This window comes from Moschus berezovskii, chromosome 4 (assembly GCF_049115385.1).
Source record: "Moschus berezovskii isolate FMDL1 chromosome 4, NW_MosBer_1.0, whole genome shotgun sequence".
Lineage (NCBI taxonomy): Eukaryota > Metazoa > Chordata > Mammalia > Artiodactyla > Moschidae > Moschus > Moschus berezovskii.
In genome coordinates, this window is record NC_142463.1 from 20,550,272 (window position 1) to 20,570,882 (window position 20,611).

Genomic DNA, 20,611 nt, shown 5'->3' on the forward strand with positions numbered 1-20,611 from the left:
TTCTAGTACAAGCTTATAATAAGCCAAGGATTACTTGTTGCTTCTAAGTTTGTTAATTATCTCCTGTAGCTTGTGGTGGCGGAGAAGGCAATGGCAAGCCACTCCAGTACTCTTGCCTAGAAAATCGCATGGACAGAGGAGCCTGGTAGGTTGCAGTCCATGGGGTCGCTACTAGTCGGACACGACTGAGCGACTTCACTTTCACTTTTCACTTTCACACATTGGAGAAGGAAATGGCAACCCACTCCAGTGTTCTTGCCTGGAGAATCCCAGGGACGGCGGAGCCTGGTGTGCTGCCGTCTATGGGGTCGCACAGAGTCGGACATGACTGAAGCGACTTAGCAGCAGCAGCAGCAGCTTGTGGTGGGAGTCAAGTGATGCACAGTAAATTCTGTAATGGAAGGTTATATAAAATTCAGTGCCAGTGTATAGAAACCAGTCTTTTATTCTGCCCTGGAGAACTCAATAAGGGCTTAAGAAAGAAGGAAGTTTCTTGAGTTGGGAAGAGAATAATTAACATATACTTGTCAGGTAGACATTTGAAACAAGGGTAGAAGGAGAAGCAATAGATGTGCATGGGAGTGGAGACATAATGGCATGGGCTTGTTTAGTATTGCGGTGTAGACCATCTAGAGGGTGGATTTGTGGGGAGGTGATGATGAGTAGAACAGATTGGCAGGGGGCTGGCCATATCATGAAGGGCAGTGAATGGCATGCTAATGACTAATTTAGGTATTTATATATTTAACTGTGACAGTTGTCAGAGAATTTTGAGCAGAGGTGTGAGATGATCACTTGCTAGTTTCCTTTAAACTATGACGGCCTAGAATAGAACCATGGTTGTACCAATTAAAATGCAGTGTAATTATTGTGATTACATTACTGATTGCTGCAAATTTCTTTTCCTACCCCAACTATTCCTTTCTTCTTCACTTTACATATGTGTAAACCACTGTCATTTTAAATTTAATTTTTATTTTGTTGAAGTAATGTATGGACCTAATTTCAAAAGCCATTGACTTCTTTAAGGCTTATAAAAGAAAACTAAATATTCTCTTATCCCACTCATACCCTCCTTGATTTTTGCTTCTCAATAGTAAGCACTTTAAATTATTTCATCTAAAAACAAAAAAAGAAAAAACCAAACAAAAAAATAATTTCATCTATAATCAATTCAATTATGACTTCATAACTGTTATCCTAGTTGAATCATTGTATGCTGTGATTATGTTTATTTTACAACTTTTTGTTTTCTTGAGGGTAATAATTACCTCACTTTTACATTGCTTTATATTTTATGCAGAATTCATTTGTCATCCCTGAATTTTCCATCGGAAGTGTAAAATGCAGTAGGTTACACTAGATGATCTAATCCTCCCTCTCACCCTCCCCTCTGCATCATCACTCCTAGAACCCTCTCATCTTCTGCTCCAGTCTAGGCTGACTGTTCTCGAGTCTTCTTGCATAGTTGGCATCATGGTATTATCAGTTCCTCTTTCTACTGTGGAGTCTAATACCTTCCCTTGATTTTCTGCCTTCCTCTTAGTCATATCCTTCATTTTAGTAGAGCATAGACACCCAGATACTTTTTTTTAAAAAAGATACCTCTTATAAGCAGTATCATATTATAATTATCTTTGTCTGGGATGAAACCCATGTCCCCTGTATCGCCAGGAGGATTCTTGTCCACTGTATCACCAGTGAACTACCAGATTCTTTTTTTTAAAGGGCACCTATGTTCAGTAAATGTTGCCTGAGCTCTTTTCCTTCACATATCTAATTTTCTTCAGCTGCAAGCCTCTAAAGGCCAGTGTTTGATTACATTCATTCCAGCACTTGGCCCAGAACCTTGCAATTAATTATCACTAAAAACAACTGGGATATTGAGGTTTGATTACTGAAAGTTGGAGCTTGGCTCTACGAGTGGCCACTGTATCCATGGCTGCCTCATAGAAACAGAACTGTGTTCTGATCTTCTCTATTACGGAAACTTGGGCGCAGGCCAGACAGCTGGGCCATTTATTGAGAGAGGAGGCAGGAAAGAAGGGTTGTTACTAATTCAGGGTTTAACCTGGATATTGAACAAACATATGGAGTGACCGCAAGATATTTTGTGATTCCATTTAACCACTAACTCTCAAAGAGACTGGTCTGGAAATGTAACCTGGTAGTGGGCTTCTTATTTGGTACTTTCAAAGAAATTTTAAGCATGGGAACTAGTAAAGGCAAACCAAATATGCCACAACTTCCCAGATACTATGTAATCAGGGATAATGCAAGACAACTTCATTTTACCAAGGCCCATATTTGTAGTAGAAGTGTACTCCATTCAAAGAAAAAATATGTCTAGTCTCATTGGCCACTTTCCTTTGATCACCAAGAAATGCACTGCTCTAAGAATGCATTAGACCGTTCTCTCCCATTCATTAGTCATCCAAACAATAATATCTCTGTTTCAGGTGCCTTATCTGTATAAATAGGGTTATAGTAGTACCTACTTCATAGGGTGTGAGATACTACATACAGTGCTTTCAACAGTGCCCAGGTAGCACTTAATAAATACTAGCTATTATGATTATTGTTCTAAATGCATAGGTAAATTCAGTAGAATGTGAGGAAAATCTCAAGAGACCTAAGAGTGAAAACAACACCAAACAATGTAAACCAATGTTGGAACTTCCAAGAAACAGGGCCAGGGAGGAAGATATGTTGTATTATATTAGTCCTGATATCTTTTAGGGGAAAGAGGATGAGGAGGATAGGGAGACCCTAAGTTAGGGTAGCCGTCATGGTCAACAAAAGAGTCCGAAATGCAATCCTTGGATGCAATCTCAAAAACAACTGGATGATCTCTGTTCGTTTTCAAGGCAAGCCATTCAACGTCACGGTAATCCAGGCCTATGCCCCAACCAGTAATGCTGAAGAAGCTGAAGTTGAACAGTTCAATGAAGACCTACAAGACCTTTTAGAACTAACACCCATAAAAGATGTCCTTTTCATTATAGGGGACTGGAATGCAAAAGTAGGAGGTCAAGAAACACCTGGAGTGACAGGCAAATTTGGCCTTGGAGTACAGAATGAAGCAGGGCAAAGGCTAATAGAGTTTTGCCAAGAGAATGCACTGGTCATAACAAACACCCTCTTCCAACAACACAAGAGAAGACTCTACACATGGGTATCACCAGATGGTCAACACCGAAATCAGATTGATTATATTCTTTGCAGTCAAAGATGGAGAAGCTCTATACAGTCAGCAAAAACAAGACCAGGGGCTGACTGTGGCTCAGATCATGAACTCCTTATTGCCAAATTCAGACTTAAATTGAAGAAAGTAGGGAAAATCACTAGACCATTCAGGTATGACCTAAATCAAATCCCTTATGATTATACAGTGGAAGTGAGAAATAGATTTAAGGGACTAGATCTGATAGAGTGCCTGATGAACTATGGACAGAGGTTCGTGACATTGTACAGGAGACCGGGATCAAGACCATCCCCATGGAAAAGAAATGCAAAAAGGCAAAATGGCTGTCTGAGGAGGCCTTACAAGTAGCTGTGAAAATAAGAGAAGTGAAAAGCAAAGGAGAAAAGGAAAGATATAAGCATCTGAATGCAGAGTTCCAAAGAATAGCAAGGAGAGATAAGAAAGCCTTCCTCAGTGATCAATGCAAAGAAACAGAATGGGAAAGACGAGATCTCTTCAAGAAAATTAGAGATACCAAGGGAACATTTGCAAAGATGGGCTTGATAAAGGACAGAAATTGTCAGACACGACTAAGCGACTTCACTTTCATTTTTCACTTTCACACATTGGAGAAGGAAATGGCAACCCACTCCAGTGTTCTTGCCTGGAGAATCCCAGGGACGGGGGAGCCTGGTGGACTGCCGTCTATGAGGTCACACAGAGTCGGACACGACTGAAGTGACTTAGCAGCAGCAGCAACAGAAGCAGAAGATATAAAGAAGAGGTGGCAAGAATACACAGGAGAACTGTACAAAAAAAGAGCTTTACGACCCAGATAATCACGATGGTGTGATCACTCACCTAGAGCCAGACAACCTGGGCTGTGAAGTCAAGTGGGCCTTAGAAAGCATCACCACGAACAAAGCTAGTGGAGGTGATGGAATTCCAGTTGAGATATTTCAAATCCTGAAAGATGATGCTGTGAAAGTGCTGCACTCAATATGCCAGCAAATTTGGAAACCTCAGCAGTGGCCATAGGACTGGAAAAGGTCAGTTTTCACTCCAATCCCAAAGAAAGGCAATGCCAAAGAATGCTCAAACTACCACACAATTGCACTCATCTCACACGCTAGTAAAGTAATGCTCAAAATTCTCTTAAGCCAGGCTTCAGCAATACGAGAACCATGAACTTCCAGATGTTCAAGCTGGTTTTAGGAAAGGCAGAAAAACCAGAGATCAAATTGCCAACATGCACTGGGTCATCGAAATAGCTAGAGAGTTCCAAAAAAATCTCTATTTTTGCTTTATTGACTATGCCAAAGCCTTTGACTGTGTGGACCACATTAAACTGTGGAACATTCTGAAAGAGATGGGAATACCAGAGCACCTGACCTGCCTCTTGAGAAACCTATATGCAGGTCAGGAAGCAACAGTTAGAACTGGACGTGCAACAACAGACTGGTTCCAAATAGGAAAAGGAGTATGTCAAGGCTATATATTGTCACCCTGCTTATTTAACTTATATGCAGAGTACATCATGAGGAACACTGGGCTGGATGAAACACAAGCTGGAATCAAGATTGCCGGGAGAAATATCAATAACCTCAGATAAGCAGATGATACCACCCTTATGGCAGAAAGTGAAGAGGAACTAAAAAGCTTCTTGATGAAAGTGAAAGAGGAGAGTAAAAAAGTTGGCTTAAAGCTCAACATTCAGAAAACGAAGATCATGGCATCTGGTCCCATCACTTCATGGCAAATAGATGGGGAAACAGTGGAAACTGTCAGATTTAATTTTGGGGGGCTCCAAAATCGTTGCAGATGGTGATTGGAGCCATGAATTAAAAGCCGCTTACTCCTTGGAAGGAAAGTTATGACTAACCTAGATAGCATATTAAAAAGCAGAGACATTACTTTGCCAACAAAGGTCCATCTAGCAAGGCTATGGTTTTTCCCGTGGTCATGTATGGGTGTGAGAGTTGGACTGTAAAGAAAGCTGATCACCGAAGAATTGATGCTTTTGAACTGTGGTGTTGGAGAAGACTCTTGAGAGTCCCTTGGACTGCAAGGAGGTCCAACCAGTCCATCCTAAAGGAGATCAGTCCTGGGTGTTCATCAAGGACTGATGCTAAAGCTGAAACTCCAATACTTTGGCCACCTCATTGGAAGAGTTGACTCATTGGAAAAGACTCTGATGCTGGGAGGCATTGGGGGCAGGAGGAGATGGGACGACATAGAATGAGATGGCTGGATGGCATCACCGACTCGATGGACATGAGTTTGAGTGAACTCCGGGAGTTGGTGATGGACAGGGAAGCCTGGCGTGCTGTGATTCATGGGGTCGCAAAGAGTCGGACACGACTGAACTGAACTGAACTGAGGAGAAGGGACGACAGACGCTGAGGTTGCTGGATGGCATCACCAACTAATGGACATGAGGTTGGGTAAACTCCGGGAGTTGGTGATGGACAGGGAGGCCTGGCGTGCTGCAATTCATGGGGTCTCAGAGTCGGACACAACTGAGCGACTGAACTGAACTGAAGTTAGGGTAGAATTAAGACCTCATGTATAATTAGGACTCTTCAGAGGGCTTTACCGTCAGTGTAGGAATGGACTGTGAAAAATTTTGTCCACTGACATGGAGAGATGAAATGCAGTTCTTTAATCTCATCTTGGTTTTAGATAGGTTCTTAATAAGAAAGAAGAAAAAGTCTCTGAGATTTCTAAATTATAAACCTTTACTCAACTGAATTTGGGACCTAAAGTTTATACGATGTGTTTAGTCTTAAGAGCTGATTCTAGCCTGTAAGGAACTCTGACAGATCTGTCCAAAACAAATTCAAAGAGATTTTAAAGACATATCTTCAAATCAGGTAGCACAATATTCCCATGAAGCAACACTAATGGTGAGTTTATAGTACAAAATAATAGACAATTCAAGGAAGCAGGCCACCCTCAGTGAAAATCAATAGAAAGAAGGAACAGTAAGATTAGATCCCTATGAACTTAAAAGTAGCATTATGAATAAAAACCATAGAATAAGTATATTTAAAGTGGATAAATTGGAGCCTCCCTTATACTGCAAGGAGATCCAACCAGTCCATTCTAGAGGAGATCAATCCTGGATGTTCATTGGAGGGACTGATGCTAAAGCTGAAACTGCAATACTTTGGCCACCTCATGCGACGAGTTGACTCACTGGAAAAGACTCTGATGCTGGGAAAGGTTGGGGGCGGGAGGAGAAGGGGACGACGGAGAATGAGATGGCTGGATGGCATCACCGACTCTGTGGACATGAGTTTGAGTGAACTCCAGGAGTTGGTGATGGACAGGGAGGCCTGGCGTACTGTGATTCATGGGGTCGCGGAGAGTCGGACACGACTGAGCGACTGAACTGAACTGAACTGAACTGATACAGAGTGAAGTAAGCCAGAAAGAAAAACATCAATACAGTATACTAACGCATATATTGATGTTTTTCTTTCTGGCTTACTTCACTCTGGAGAGTCCCAGGGACGGGGGAGCCTGGTGGGCTGCCGTCTATGGGGTCACACAGAGTCAGACACGACTGAAGTGATTTAGCAGCAGCAGCAGCAGCAGCAACGCATATATAGGTATTTAGAAAAATGGTAACCTTAACCCTGTATACGGGCTTCCCTGGTGGTTCAGAGGTTAAAGCGTCTGCCTCCAATGCGGGAGACCTGGGTTCGATCCCTGGGTCAGGAAGATCCCCTGGAGAAGGAGATGGTAACCCACTCCAGTATTCTTGCCTGGAGAATCCCATGGACGGAGAAGCCTGGTAAGCTACAGTCCACGGGGTCGCAAAGAGTCGGACACAACTGAGCAATGGAACGGAATGGAACCCTGTATACGAGACAGCAAAAGAGACATAGGTGTATAGAACAGTCTCTGGGACTCTGTGGGAGAGGGTGAAGGTGGGATGATTTGGGAGAATGGCATTGAAACATGTATATTATCATATGTGTAATGAATCACCAGTCCAGGTTTGATGCATGATACAGGATGCTTGGGGCTGGTGCACGGGGATGACCTGGAGGGAGGATATGGGGAAGAGGGAGGTGGGAGGGGGGGTTCAAGAAGGGGAACACATGTGCACCAGGGGCGGATTCGTGTCAATGTATGGCTGCTGCTGCTGCTGCTGCTAAGTCACTTCAGTCATGTCCGACTCTGTGTGACCCCATAAACCAACCAATATATTAATGTAAAGTAATTTGCCTCCAATAAAAAAAAAAAGAAAAAAAAGTGAATAAAAATGTAAATGGAGATAAAAATGAGAGAGAAAAAAGTGTTTAATTTTAAAAGATCAGGCATATTTCCAAAAAATCTAATTAGAATTTAAGGAATTAAATACATTGCAACATTGAATTTGAGAACTCAGTAGTCAGGTTATATAGTAGAGCTGTAGGAAAAGCTTGAAAATTTTTATCTAAAGTGCAGCACAGAGATGGAAAAGGTGTAAAATATGGATGAGAACTAAAAAATATGGAGGATACAATAACAGGGTCCAATATAGAAAGTAGAGAAATGGGGAAAAGGCAGTATTTAGAGATAATGACTGAGGCCAGGATTGATTAGAAACCAAAACAACATCATGGAGCACAAAAGGTAGAAGTAAATCTCCACTCTGACACACTGCAGTAAAATTTCAGAACCAAAAACAGGTCTTAAAAGAACTAGAGAACCTTTAAGAATTCACAAAAGCTAAAGGCACTCCTGTGAATGAGTTCAGCAAGGACATTTACCTAAGGAAATTGAAAACATAATGTACACACACACACAGAGCTATTCATAACAACATCATTTAAAATAGCTAAAAAGTAGAAACCGCCCAAGTATCCATCAGTTTATGAATGGATGAATAAAATGTTTGTATATTCTTCACACAATAGAGTATTATTCAGTCATAAAAAGAAATGAAGAAGTGACAAGAAGAAAAGAAGAAAGAAGAAAGTTGTGAGATCCAGGAGGGAATGCTGACCAAAGAAATTGGAAATATGAATAAATCAATGCAAGCAGTTACTGTATGAAATAGTAATTACTAATTTGGTATTGTAAAAGCAAGATAGACCTGAAGCACTGGACCAAGTAACATGTATATTAGAAGGGGCAAGGAGAACTGGAGTTAAGATCTAATTTTGTTCAGAAGGGAGGGTTGAGATGCCAGCTCTCCTTAGACCTAAGACTTAGACTGCTGTTAAGACAAGAATGCCTATTAAAAGTTTAGTAACCGTAACTGTGTTTAAAAAATGTATAATTTCCAAACCACTAGAGTAGGAGTTAAAAAATACTTTATTAATCCAAGGAGAGCTGCCATCCCCCAAAAAGGCAGAATAAGGGGGATTCTTGCGGCAGGTCATAGTATTGCACAGGAAATTGCAGAAGGTGACACTGGAGGAGGTAAGGGGTATTTGCCATGGTATAGGTGGAGGAATGGAGAAGGAAATGGCAACCCACTCCAGTGTTCTTGCCTGGAGAATCCCAGGGACGGGGGAGCCTGGTGGGCTGCTGTCTGTGGGGTCGCGCAGAGTCGGACACGACTGAAGCGACGCAGCAGCAGCAGCAGCAGGTGGAGGAAGGGCATTCCAAGTGGAGGGTGCAGTGGTCCAAGTAGCTTGGTGTCTCCATGTGAAGTTAGCAGCCTTTGCGAAGTTTTGGGCAAATGAGTGAAATTGTCTGATGTATGTTTTAAAAGGATCACAGTGACTGCTTGTGTTGAGAACAGACTGGCAATAGGAGACAGGAGTAAATTAGAGACTAGTTAGGAGGCTGTTGAAATAATCCAGGCAGAAGACAAATAGTGAATTTATCTCCAAGCAGCACCCTTTGTTGACTGAGAGAACAGGCATTTTCTCCTGCTCTTGCTTCTTGGGACTTCGCTGATAGCTCATCTGGTGAAGAATTCACCTGTAGTGCAAGGAGATCTGGGTTCGATCCCTGGGTTGGGAAGATCCCCTGGAGAAGGGAACAGCTACCCACTTGCCTGGAGAATTCCATGGACTGTATAGTCCATGGGGTCGCAAAGAGTCAGACATGACTGAGCGACTTTTCCTAGCTTCTCAGTCTTTACAGGGACATCATCCTAGTTGTTAATCTGAAATAGCATCCGGAAGTGCGTGACCTTAAATGGTTTCAGATTCTTGTCTATTTTATTGATCACAGTTAATGAAGCAGAAGTGGTCTTTTCCACACTCTTAATTCAGAAGGGAAATAGCCACGTAGTAGTCAATTCATTACCGAGTACTTAGATCCCTAGTAGCAGCTGGACTTCTGGAACTGAGAGGCTGCAGATTAGAGGCACTGAGGGGTCTGCAACCATGTATCCTACTGTATATTCCTTCAAACTGGGAAACAGACTGCTTAAATATTTGATTTGAGTACCTGCTAGTTGCTGAGGGAAGGGATTTTTGAAGGCTGGGATGATCACAGTTCAGCAGTTTCACAGAGCTTGCACAGGGTGCCTTAGTACTTGCTCCCACTATCCATGGTGGGGTGACCATGGTGAAGCAAGTAGTAAGATAAAGTACCAGACCTTGCTGTGAGTGACCAAGTGACTGGCATGGTAGTGGGAAGTGGTCCAGTTTAACTCAGTCCTTGCAGTGGGCAGCAGAGCATCAGATCAGGGGCTTCCAGGTTACTTTCCATCAGCTGAGAGTTGATATGGCTGGCTCTGTAAACATCCAGTACCTTAATCTTCTGGAATGGAAAAATGAAGATCTGCCTTTATCATCTAGGATCCTGGGGAAGTGGCCAGTGCTTGTTGAAATGGAAAAATTAGGCAGTTCTTGCTTTGGATCTCAGCTGAGTCATGACATCTGTACCAGGGTGTCTGACCTTTTTTTTCTTCCCCTGGCAGCTGTTGCAGATTTGCCAAGTGAGATTATATGTACCTTCATAAAAAGGCATGTGGCCTAGAAATGTGATCTTTAGTGTTTTGAATCTAATTCAAATTTTAATAAGACCATGACAAATGGAATGAGAATCAATTGTCTGTCCCTGTCGTTTCAAGAGATCTTTGTTTTCATACAAGAGAAGTTTGGACATAGTGGTTGGATATACCTTACACGTCAGGTGTATAAGTGTCTTCTTTTATTATAATTCTTGTAACAAATTATACTCATCCATTCATCCACTTAACAGATTTATTGAGAGTCTGCCATGTGCCAGGCAGAGTTCTCAGCACTGCGGAATATAGCAATAAGCAAAGCCTGTGCAGACCCCTGATCTCATAGAGCTTAAGATTCTAAGACAGCAAACAGAATGAATGCCAAATGCATAGTATGTTAGATAATAGCAAGTGCTATTGAGGAAAATATATCAGGAAAGGAGGAGAAGAGTATTTGGGAGGGTGGATGTTACCATTTTAAATAGAATGGTCAAAGGAAAATCCATTCAGAAGACTGCACTTGAGAAAAGACCTGAAAGAGGAGGGAGCCAGTCATGAGGGAAACGGGCAAAGGAAGCCTCCTTTGGGAAAGCCCTGAGGCAGTGGTGCACTGGGCATGTTCTAAGAGAAGTGAGGAGGCCCATGTGGCTGAAGTAGAGTGAGCATGTGGGACAGAGGTAATGGAGGTTCAGGCCATGTACAGCTTGTCGGCCATTGTAAGAACATTGACTTTTATTCTCCCTGAAACAGAGAGAATTTTAAGCAGAAAAGTCACTTTGATATTATTTACATTAAAAAATATATAGCTTTATTGAAGTGTGGTTGACATATAACAGGCTGTACATATTTAAAATGTACAATTTGGGACTTCCCTGGTGGACCACTGGTTGAGAATCCACCTTGTAGTATAGGGGACATGTAGTTTGACCCCTGGTCTGGGAACTAAGATCCCACATGCCATGGAGCAACTAAGCCCAAGCTCCACAACTACTGAGCTTGCATGCTCTGGAACCTGTGTGCCACAGTTAGAGAGCCTGTGCACCTCAATGAAAGATGCCACATAATGCAAGTAAGATTCTGCTTGCCCCAACTAAGACCTGATTAGCCAAAGAAATAATAAATGCAAATGAATGGTGCAGTTTGATGGATCTTGATATATGTATGCGTCTCTGAAACCATTTGTACAATAAACATTCAAGACAATAAACGTATTTACAGCTCCCGGATGGATGTCCTTATGCCTCATTATAATATGTCCCCTGCCTCTGGTCAGGAAGCCTGTTATCTGTTGTCTGTCCCTATAGGTTAATGTTTTCTTGAATTTTATGTAAATAGAATTGTTCAGTATGTACTCTTTTATGTCTGGCTTCTTGATTTCAGTGTAATTATTTCCAGATTCATTTATTGTGTGTATCAATAGGTCATACATTTTTATTGCTGGGTAGTAGTCCATTGTATGGATGTATTATGATTTGTTTAGTGAACATTTGAGGTGATTTCTGTGTTTTTGGCTGTCACAGGTAATTAACAGTGTATGGTCGGGTCCTGCTCTTTTATCCAATCTATCAGTCTTTGTTTTAGATGAATATATATTTAGAACATTTGCATTTTATGAGATTATTAATGTAATTGATGAAAGTGAAAGAGGAGAGTGAAAAAGTTGACTTAAAGCTCAGCATTCAGAAAACTAAGATCATGGCATCTGGTCTCATCATCTCATGGCAAATAGATGGGGAAACAGTGAAAACAGTCGCTGACTTTATTTTTCTGGGCTCCAAAATCACTGCAGATGGTGACTGCAGCCATGAAATTAAAAGACGCTTACTCCTTGGAAGGAAAGTTATGACCAACCTAGACAGCATATTAAAAAGCGGAGACATTACTTTGCCAACAAAGGTCCGTCTAGTCAAGGCTGTGGTTTTTCCAGTGGTCCTGTATGGATGTGAGAGTTTGACTATAAAGAAAGCTGAGTGCCGAAGAACTGATACTTTTGAACTGTGGTGTTGGAGAAAACTCTTGAGAGTCCCTTGGACTGCAAGGAGATCCAACCAGTCCATCGTAAAGGAGATTAGTCCTGGGTGTTCATTGGAAGGACTGATATTGAAGCTGAAACTCCAATCCTTTGGCCACCTGATGTGAAGAGCTGACTCATTGGAAAAGACCCTGATGCTGGGAAAGATTGAAGGCAGGAGGAGAAGGGGCTGACAGAGGATGAGATGGTTGGATGGCATCACCGAATGGATGGACATGGGTGTGGGTGGACTCCGGGAGTTGGTGATGGACAGGGAGGCTTGGCATGCTGCGGTTCATGGGGTCGCAAAGAGTCGGAGACTACTGAGCAACTGAACTGAACTGAATGTAATTGGATTTAAACCTGTCCTCTTGCTTATCATTTTCTGTTTGGCCCAGCTATACCTGTTCTTTTTCTGCCTTCCTTTAAGTAAGTAAGTGTTAGTCTCACAGTCGTGCCTGACTCTTTGTGATCCCATGGACTGCAGCCCACCAGGCTCCTCTGTCAATGAGATTTTTCCAGGCAAGGATAGTGGAGTGGGTTGCCATTTCCTTCTCCAGAGGATCTTCCCAACCCAGGGATCGATCCTGGGTCTCCTGCAGTGCAGGCAGATTCTTTACCTACTGAGCTACTGTGAGTCCATTTTATTTCCTTTATTGGCTTGTTAACTATCAGTTCAGTTCAGTTCAGTGGCTCAGTCATGTCTGACTCTTTGCGACCCCATGGACTGCAGCATGCCAGGCTTCCCTGTCCATCACCAGCTCCTGGAGCTTGCTCAAACTCATGTCCATCGAGTCGGTGAGGCCATCCAACCATCTCATCCTCTGTCATCCCCTTCTCCTTCCGCCTTCAATCTTTCCCAGCATCAGGTTCTTTTCCAATGAGTCAGTTTTTCACATCACGTGGCCAAAGTTTTGGAGCTTCAGCATCAGTCCTTCCAATGAATATTCAGGGCTGATTTCCTTTAGGATTGATTGGTTTGATCTCCTTGCAGTCCAAAGGGACTCTCAAGAGTCTTCTCCAACACCACACTTCAAAAGCATTAATTCTTCGGTGCTCAGCTTTCTTTATGATCCAACTCTCATATCCATTCTTGGCTCCTGAAAAAAACCATAGCTTTGACTATACGACCTCTGTTGGCAAAGTAGTGTGTGTGCTTTTTAATCTGCTGTCTAGGTTTGTTTTTCTTCCAAGGAGCAAGTGTCTTTTAATTTCATAGCTGCAGTCACCATCTGCAGTGATTTTGGAGCCCAAGAAATTTTAGGAGCTCGACTTCTATACTTTATTTTTCTTTTGCACTACTTGCGTTAGTGTTTAAAATGTAAAATTTTAACTCCTAGTTTATCTTAAGCTAGTATTATACCGCTTCATACTTAATGTAAGAGCCTCACAGTAGTATACTTCCATTCTCCCCTCCCGACCTTACGGCTCTGGCTATCCTGCATGCATTTTATATCTACATATGTTGTAACCTTGACAGCATATTAAAAAGCAGAGGCATCACTTTGCTGACAAAGGTCCAAATACTCAAAGCTATGGTTTTTCCAATAGTCATGTATGGATGGTGAGAGTTGGACCATAAAGAAGACTGAGCACTAAAGAATTGATGCTTTCAAATTGTGGTGCTGGAGAAGACTCTTGAGAGTCCCTTGGACTGCAAGGAGATCAAACCAGTTAATCCTAAAGAAAATCAACCCTGAATACTCATTGGAAGGACTGATGCTGAAGCTAAAGCTCTAATACTTAGGCCACCTGATGCGAAGAGCCAACTCATTGGAAAAGACCCTGATGCCATGAAAGGTTGAAGGCAGGAGGAGAAAGGGGCGACAGAGAATAAAACAGTTGAATGGCGTCACTGATTCAATGGACATGAGTTTGAGCAACTCCAGGAGATAGTGAAGGACAGAGAAGCCTGGCATGCTATAGTCCATGGGGTCACAAAGAGTCGAACACAACTGAACAACAGCAATGAACAACAGTGTTGTAAACCCCACAGTAAATTATTGTGTTTCCATTAAAATCCAAGAAGAGATTTAGGGTTTTTTGTTTGTGTTTTGGCTGTACCCAGAGGCTTTTGGGAATCTTAGTTTCTCAATCAGGGATTGAACCTGTGCCTCTTGCAGTGGAAGCGCAGAATCCTAACCACTGGACTGCCAGGGAAGTCTCAAGAAGAGATTTTAAAAAGAAAAGAAGAAAAATGGTTAATGTTTATCATTTTTGGTGCTTTTCTTTGTGTAGATCCAGATTTCCATCTAGTATAATGTTCCTTTTGCCTGAAGGACTTTCTTTAACACTTATTATAGTGCAGATCTGTTGATAAAAGAGTTATTTCAGCTTTTGTGTGTCTGAAAAGTCTTTATTTGGGCTACCTTTTTTGAAAGATATTTTCACTTGGTATTGAATTCTAGGTTCAGTGCTTTAAGACATTTCCTCACTGTCTTCTGGCTTGCATCTCTTTCCAAGCAGAACTTTGTTGTCATTGTTATCTTTATTCTATTGTATTATGTAATTTTTCTATCTGGCAGCTCTTAAGATTTTATCATCAATTTTGAGTAATTTGATTGTGATATGCTTTGGATACTTTTCTTCATGTTCCTTGTGCTTGGGGTTCATTGAGACACTTAGATCTGTGAGTTTATAATTGTCAAATTTGGAAATTTTTCAGCAGTTATTTCTGCAAATATTTTTTCTGTTTCCCCCTCCCTCCCTTTCAGGGACTAATGACACAGTGGTTGGCAGAAGTTATTGCACAGCTCCCTGGTGCTCTTTCCATTTAAAAGTTCCCTTTTCTCTGGCACTGAAACATGTATATTACCATATGTAAAATAGATGACCAGTGCAAGTTCAATGGATGAAGCAGGGCACTCAAAGCCGGTGCTCTGGGACAACCCAGAAGGATGGGGTGGGGAGGAAAGTGGAAGGGGGGTTCAGGATGAGGGGGACACATGTACACCAGTGACTGATTCATGTCAATGTATGGCAAAAACCACCACAATATTATAAAGTAATTCAGTTCAGTTCAGTTCAGTCGCTCAGTCGTGTCCGACTCTTTGTAACCCCATGAATCACAGCACGCCAGGCCTCCCTGTCCATCACCAACTCCCGGAGTTCACTCAAACTCATGTCCGTCGAATCGGTGATGCCATCCAGCCATCTCATTCTCTGTCGTCCCCTTCTTCTCCCACCCTCAATCCCTCCCAGCATCAGACTCTTTTCCAGTGAGTCAACTCGTCGCATGAGGTGGCCAAAGTATTGGAGTTTCAGCTTTAGCATCAGTCCTTCCAATGAACACCCAGGGTTGATCTCCTTTAGAATGGACTGGTTGGATCTTAGCCTCCAATTAAAACAAATAATTTTTAAAAGTAAAAAAAGTTCTCTTTTCTCTGTTTCATTTTGCATAGTTTTTTTCTCACTGTATCTAGGACTGCAAATCTTTCTTCTGCAGTACTTTATCTCATGTTAATGCCATCCTATTTAATTTTCATCTGAGACTCTTAATCTCTGGAAGTCCTGTTTGGATTTTTAAAAGTATCATATCCATAATCTTTCTTTAATATACTTACACTTTCCTGTGCCTCACTGAAAATATAGGGGCTTCCCTGTTGGTCCAGTGGTTAAGAATCCGTCTCCAATGCAAGGGATGCGGCTTCGATCCCTGGTTGGGAAAATAAGATCCCATTTGCTGCGTGGCAGTTAAACGTGCACATCACATCTAGAGAGAATCCTGCATGTCCCAACGAAGATCCACACAGCTAAAAATAAATAAATAAATTTTTAAAAGGGAACAAAAAAGGATGTTTAGAAAATATGGAATATAGTTATAATGATTTTATTATTTATTTTCTGCTAATTCTATGTGTGCCATCTCTGGGTCTGTTATTTGTACTCTTTCTCACCCCACCCCCCCACCACATCATGGGGCATATTTCCTCCTTTTTTCCATGCCTAGTAATTTTTATTATGTACCAATCACTGAATTTGACTTTGTATGACAGATTTTATTTTTATTTTTTTGCTTCTTTCAGTGTTATTTTTGAGTCTTATTCTGAGACACAATTGAATTACTTGGAAATAATTTGATCTTTTAAGGGTTGCTTTTAAGCTTTGTTAGGTAGGACCAGGTAAGCATTTGGGACTAATTTTTCCTTGTTAATGTCCTGTGAATAACCAGGTTCCCTCCCTCTGTCTGGTGGAAACACAAATTGTTCCCAACCCCGTTTGAGTACCAGGGAGTGATTCCACCTGCTCTTTTTCTTAAGGAAGTTTCCTCCACCCCCAGGTTCTGTGCAGGCCATCTTCTCCCTGTGCTGTTCCAGGTAGTAAGCTCAGGCAGTTGTAGGACTCACCTTGTTTGTTTCCCTTCTCTTTAAGTGATCACTATCCTACATTGCTTGTTGTCTAATGTCTTAAAACTGTTTCATTTTTTCGTCCTGCTTGGAAGAATAAAAGAGAATTCAAACAAAACCACATTCAAGCTCATGGTTCTTATGGAATGGGTAGAACTGAGTAAGTTGAAGAGGGAGGGCATACCTGTTGAAGAAGGTAGTGTGCGCCCTAGTACAGGAGACCTCGGGTATCTTTCTGCTCAAGATCCCATTGGTCTGAATAAGCTTTCTAATATACATATGTACATTCCATAATATATGACAAACCTGGAGAAGGCAATGGCACCCCACTCCAATACTCTTGCCTGGAAAATCCCATGGATGGAGGAGCCTGGTAGGCTGCAGTACATGGGGTCGCAAAGAGTCAGACACGACTGAGCGACTTAACTTTCACTTTTCACTTGCATGCATTGGAGAAGGAAATGGCAACCCACTCCAGTGTTCTTGCCTGGAGAATCCCAGGGACGGGGGAGCCTGGTGGGCTTCCGTCTATGGGGTTGCACACGACTGAAGCAACTTAGCAGCAGCAGCAGCAGACAGAGTATTAAAAACCAGAGACAACATTTTGCCAACAAAGGTCTGTCTAGTCAAAGCAATGGTTGAACTGAGCTGAACTGATAGTAAGCCAATAAAGGAAATAAAATGCACTCACAGTAGCTTTGACCAGAAGGGGCACTGGGGACTTTCTGGGGTAATAGAATCACTGTCTTTTGCTTTGGATGTGTTATATAAATGTGTACAGTTGTCAGGGTTCATTGAACAGAACACCTAATTGAATATAAATTGAATCCCAATTTGTTTTTTAGAAGAGGAAGTTATAACTGTTGAATGATGTTGAGAGGTTACATAAGACAAGGACTGAGAATTGACTGTTGTTAGTGATGACCTTCGGAGAAGGCAGTGGCACCCCACTCCAATACTCTTGCCTGGAAAATCCCATGGTCGGAGGAGCCTGGTAGGCTGCAGTACATGGGGTCGCTAAGAGTTGGACAAGACTGAGCAACTTCACTTTCACTTTTCACTTGCATGCATTGGAGAAGGAAATGGCAACCCACTCCAGTGTTCTTGCCTGGAGAATCCCGGGGACGGGGGAGCATGGTGGGCTGCTGTCTATGGGGTCGCACAGAGTCGGACATGACTGAAGCGACTTAGCAGCAGCAGCAGCAGCAGTGATGACCTTGATAACAGGCAAGAAAGATGTTGACTATCTAGTCTAGAGTGGGTTAAAGAGAGAATAGGAGGGCCTTCCCTTGTGGCTCAGTGGTAAAGGAGTCACTTCCCAATATGGGAGATGAGTTCGATCCCTAATCAAGGAGGATCCCACATGCCTCAGAGCAACTAAGACTATGCTCTGCAGCAAGAGAGGCCCCCACAGTGAGAAGCCCAAGTACCACAACTGGAGAGTGCCCCCCCCCACTCTCCACAACTGGAGAAAAACCTGTGTAGCAGCAAAGACCCAGCATAGCCAAAAATAATTAAAAAAAAGAGAGATAATAGGAAATGAGATATGAGGATAGCAAGTACAGAATCCCTGCATGGACTTTTTCTCAAATAGGGGACCAAAGTTGGGAGAGGTCTATGAAAATTTTTATTCTAATTTTCTTGATATGTAAGAAATGATGAGAATGACCCAGTAGGATATAGAAATTTGTGTTATAGGAGAAGGAAGACAGTGGAGGTACAGACTTCTTGAATAGGGAATCAGGGAGTTGACTTTCATAGCAACATGGTCTTCTGCTGTTGTTGATGGGAAAGTCAGTATATGTATACAGATTTAGGCTGATAGATTTTTAAAAAATATTTATTATTTATTTTTGACTGAGTCAGATCTTAGTTGCGACATTTGGGATCTTTTATTGTGACACACGGGCTCTAGCTGTGGCATCTGGACTCCAGAGTACACAGGCTCAGTAGTTGTGGCACATGGGCTTAGTTGCCTCACGGCATGTGGGATCTTAGTTCCCTGACCAGGGATCAAACTTGGGTCCCCTGCATTGGAAGGCAGATTCTTAACCACTGGACGACCAGGAAATTCTCCAGGCTAGTAAGGTTTTTGGAGCAGAAATATGTAGTACTTCTTTTTGTTTTGATTCTTTTTACCCCTAGTTGAATAAAAAGCCAAGTCAGCCGATGAGGATAGAATCTGGGGAAGGGAAGAAGTACTGGAGGTTTGGGGAGAAGATGTAAATTAGTCTTGAGATGTGAGTTGTCTTGGAGAGAGAGTGCGTTACCTAAGTAGCTGTAGTATGGATCCACTTGATATTTATCATCATAAACATAAAGAAACACCAGCCAGCATGATTTTGGATTTTTCTTCATTCACCATCAACCGCCCAAGTGCAGTTGCAAAATAGGTGGAAAGTTGGGTTTGAAAGGATTGGAATTTTCACCAGGACTGTGGTGTCCTAGGGGATAGCAAGGTTTCAGTTAGAGCCAGAATTGAAACTGAATGTTGAGAAAATAAGTTAAGGTTATAGTTTGCTGATGACAGACTGAGTTCAGGGAGGCACGGTGTAAGCTTTCTTTTTTTTTTTTTTTAAGATCAAGGAGTAGAGGGAGACTGTGTCAAATTAGAGATGGAAGACTTGGGCCTTTGGTGGTAACAGAGGGTAATAAGGGCATGTGAGATGTGATCAGATGATTCCTGATGGTTTCTTAGGGACAGGTTCGTGTCATTTCTAATCATAATCTCTTGAGATTGATCACAATCCTCCCAGCGATTCCTTATCACATTTCCAATAGTTCTTTACAGCAGTCTGGCAGCCCTAGAGAGTCTGGCTGCAGTCTGTACCCATAGCTTCTATAACCTACTTTTTCCCTTGTCATTTTCCCCTCCTGCCACCTACTTGAGTTCTTTGCTGTTTCTTAAACATTCTCTTTCTTCATATCACTGTTTACTGCCATTTGAAGGCATAGATTTTCTTTTGTTCTCTATGGCTTCCCTTGCACCTGGAATGGTGCCTGGTGTGCAGTTGATGTTCAGTAAATATGTTTGAAGGAAAGTGAAAGTGAAGTCCCTCAGTTGTGTCCAACTCTTTGCGACCCCATGGACTGTAGCCTGCCAGGCTCCTCCGTCCATAGGATTTTCCAGGCAAGAGTACTGGAGTGGGTTACCATTTCCTTCTCCAGGGAATCTTCCCGACCCAGGGATTGAACCCAGGTCTCCCACATGGTGGGCAGATGCTTTACCACCTGAGCCACCAGGGAAGCTCTAAATATTTGTTTCGATGAATATAAATGACCAGGCTTCTTTAATGCCTTTAAAAGATGGGCTAACTTTCAAATAAATTTACATACACTTTACAATAACAGGTTGAGCACGAAATGACTTTTCAACATGATTTGACTTTCTCCAAGCACAAGAAAAATCCTCAGGCATTAAAATGTAAAGGAAAGCCAACTTTGTAGAAGGAACCCAGCCCTGCTCTGAAATTTATGGTGAAATGAGACTATTAATTAATTGATTAAGCAGTTTTTCAAAGATAAATGTCATAGATTTAATAATTTCATTTTTATGGCAAGAACATTAATTTTTATGAGAGATGAGAATATTTATGGCTTGTGTTTTTTGTTTTCTGAATCAAACTTGCAGCGGTCACTCTTCATTAGATACCATTTAGTGCATGGTTATTACATTTAGGAAATTCCTTGGATATTTGCTTGGGAAGCAAAACTTACACATTGGAAAAGTGCAGTGGCAATACAGGATAAAAGTCAAGACAGAGACAAAAGTTATTGCAAGATGGAACACAATAAATTATGAAATCTCACTGTGCAAACAGTAATTGCTAACCCAGTTCAAAGTATTACACTGCTCAGCTCATGAAGTGATGTGACTTTGTGTCTCTATAGCCACTCAAATTCTATGGGCCCATGATGCAACCCTGTTATAACTGACATTTGTGTTTTCATTGCAGCTGTCGGACGAGTAACCGCAAGAGTTTGATTGTGACCTCTAGTACGTCACCTACACTACCACGGCCGCACTCACCACTCCATGGCCACACAGGTGAGTAGTTAAAGATTAAGAAAAGTGGAATAAAAGAGTGGTTACAGATGCCCAATTTCTTTCCTCGTCTCACTGTGTGAGGTTCATCATGTTACAATATATTGTTTCTTCACTTGGC

The 20,611-nt window shown here is 41.9% G+C and overlaps 1 protein-coding gene across 8 annotated transcripts in view; it reads left to right on the forward strand.

Moving 5' to 3' along the window:
- The window catches only part of MAST2 (microtubule associated serine/threonine kinase 2), a 217,028-nt gene that overhangs the window by 131,336 nt on the left and 65,081 nt on the right, over positions 1-20,611 (forward strand). For all 8 annotated transcript variants that reach the window (XM_055404056.2, XM_055404057.2, XM_055404058.2 and 5 more), the window contains one exon: positions 20,402-20,493. In XM_055404056.2, coding sequence (XP_055260031.2) covers positions 20,402-20,493 — 92 coding nt within the window. The remainder of the gene's footprint in view (positions 1-20,401; positions 20,494-20,611) is intronic.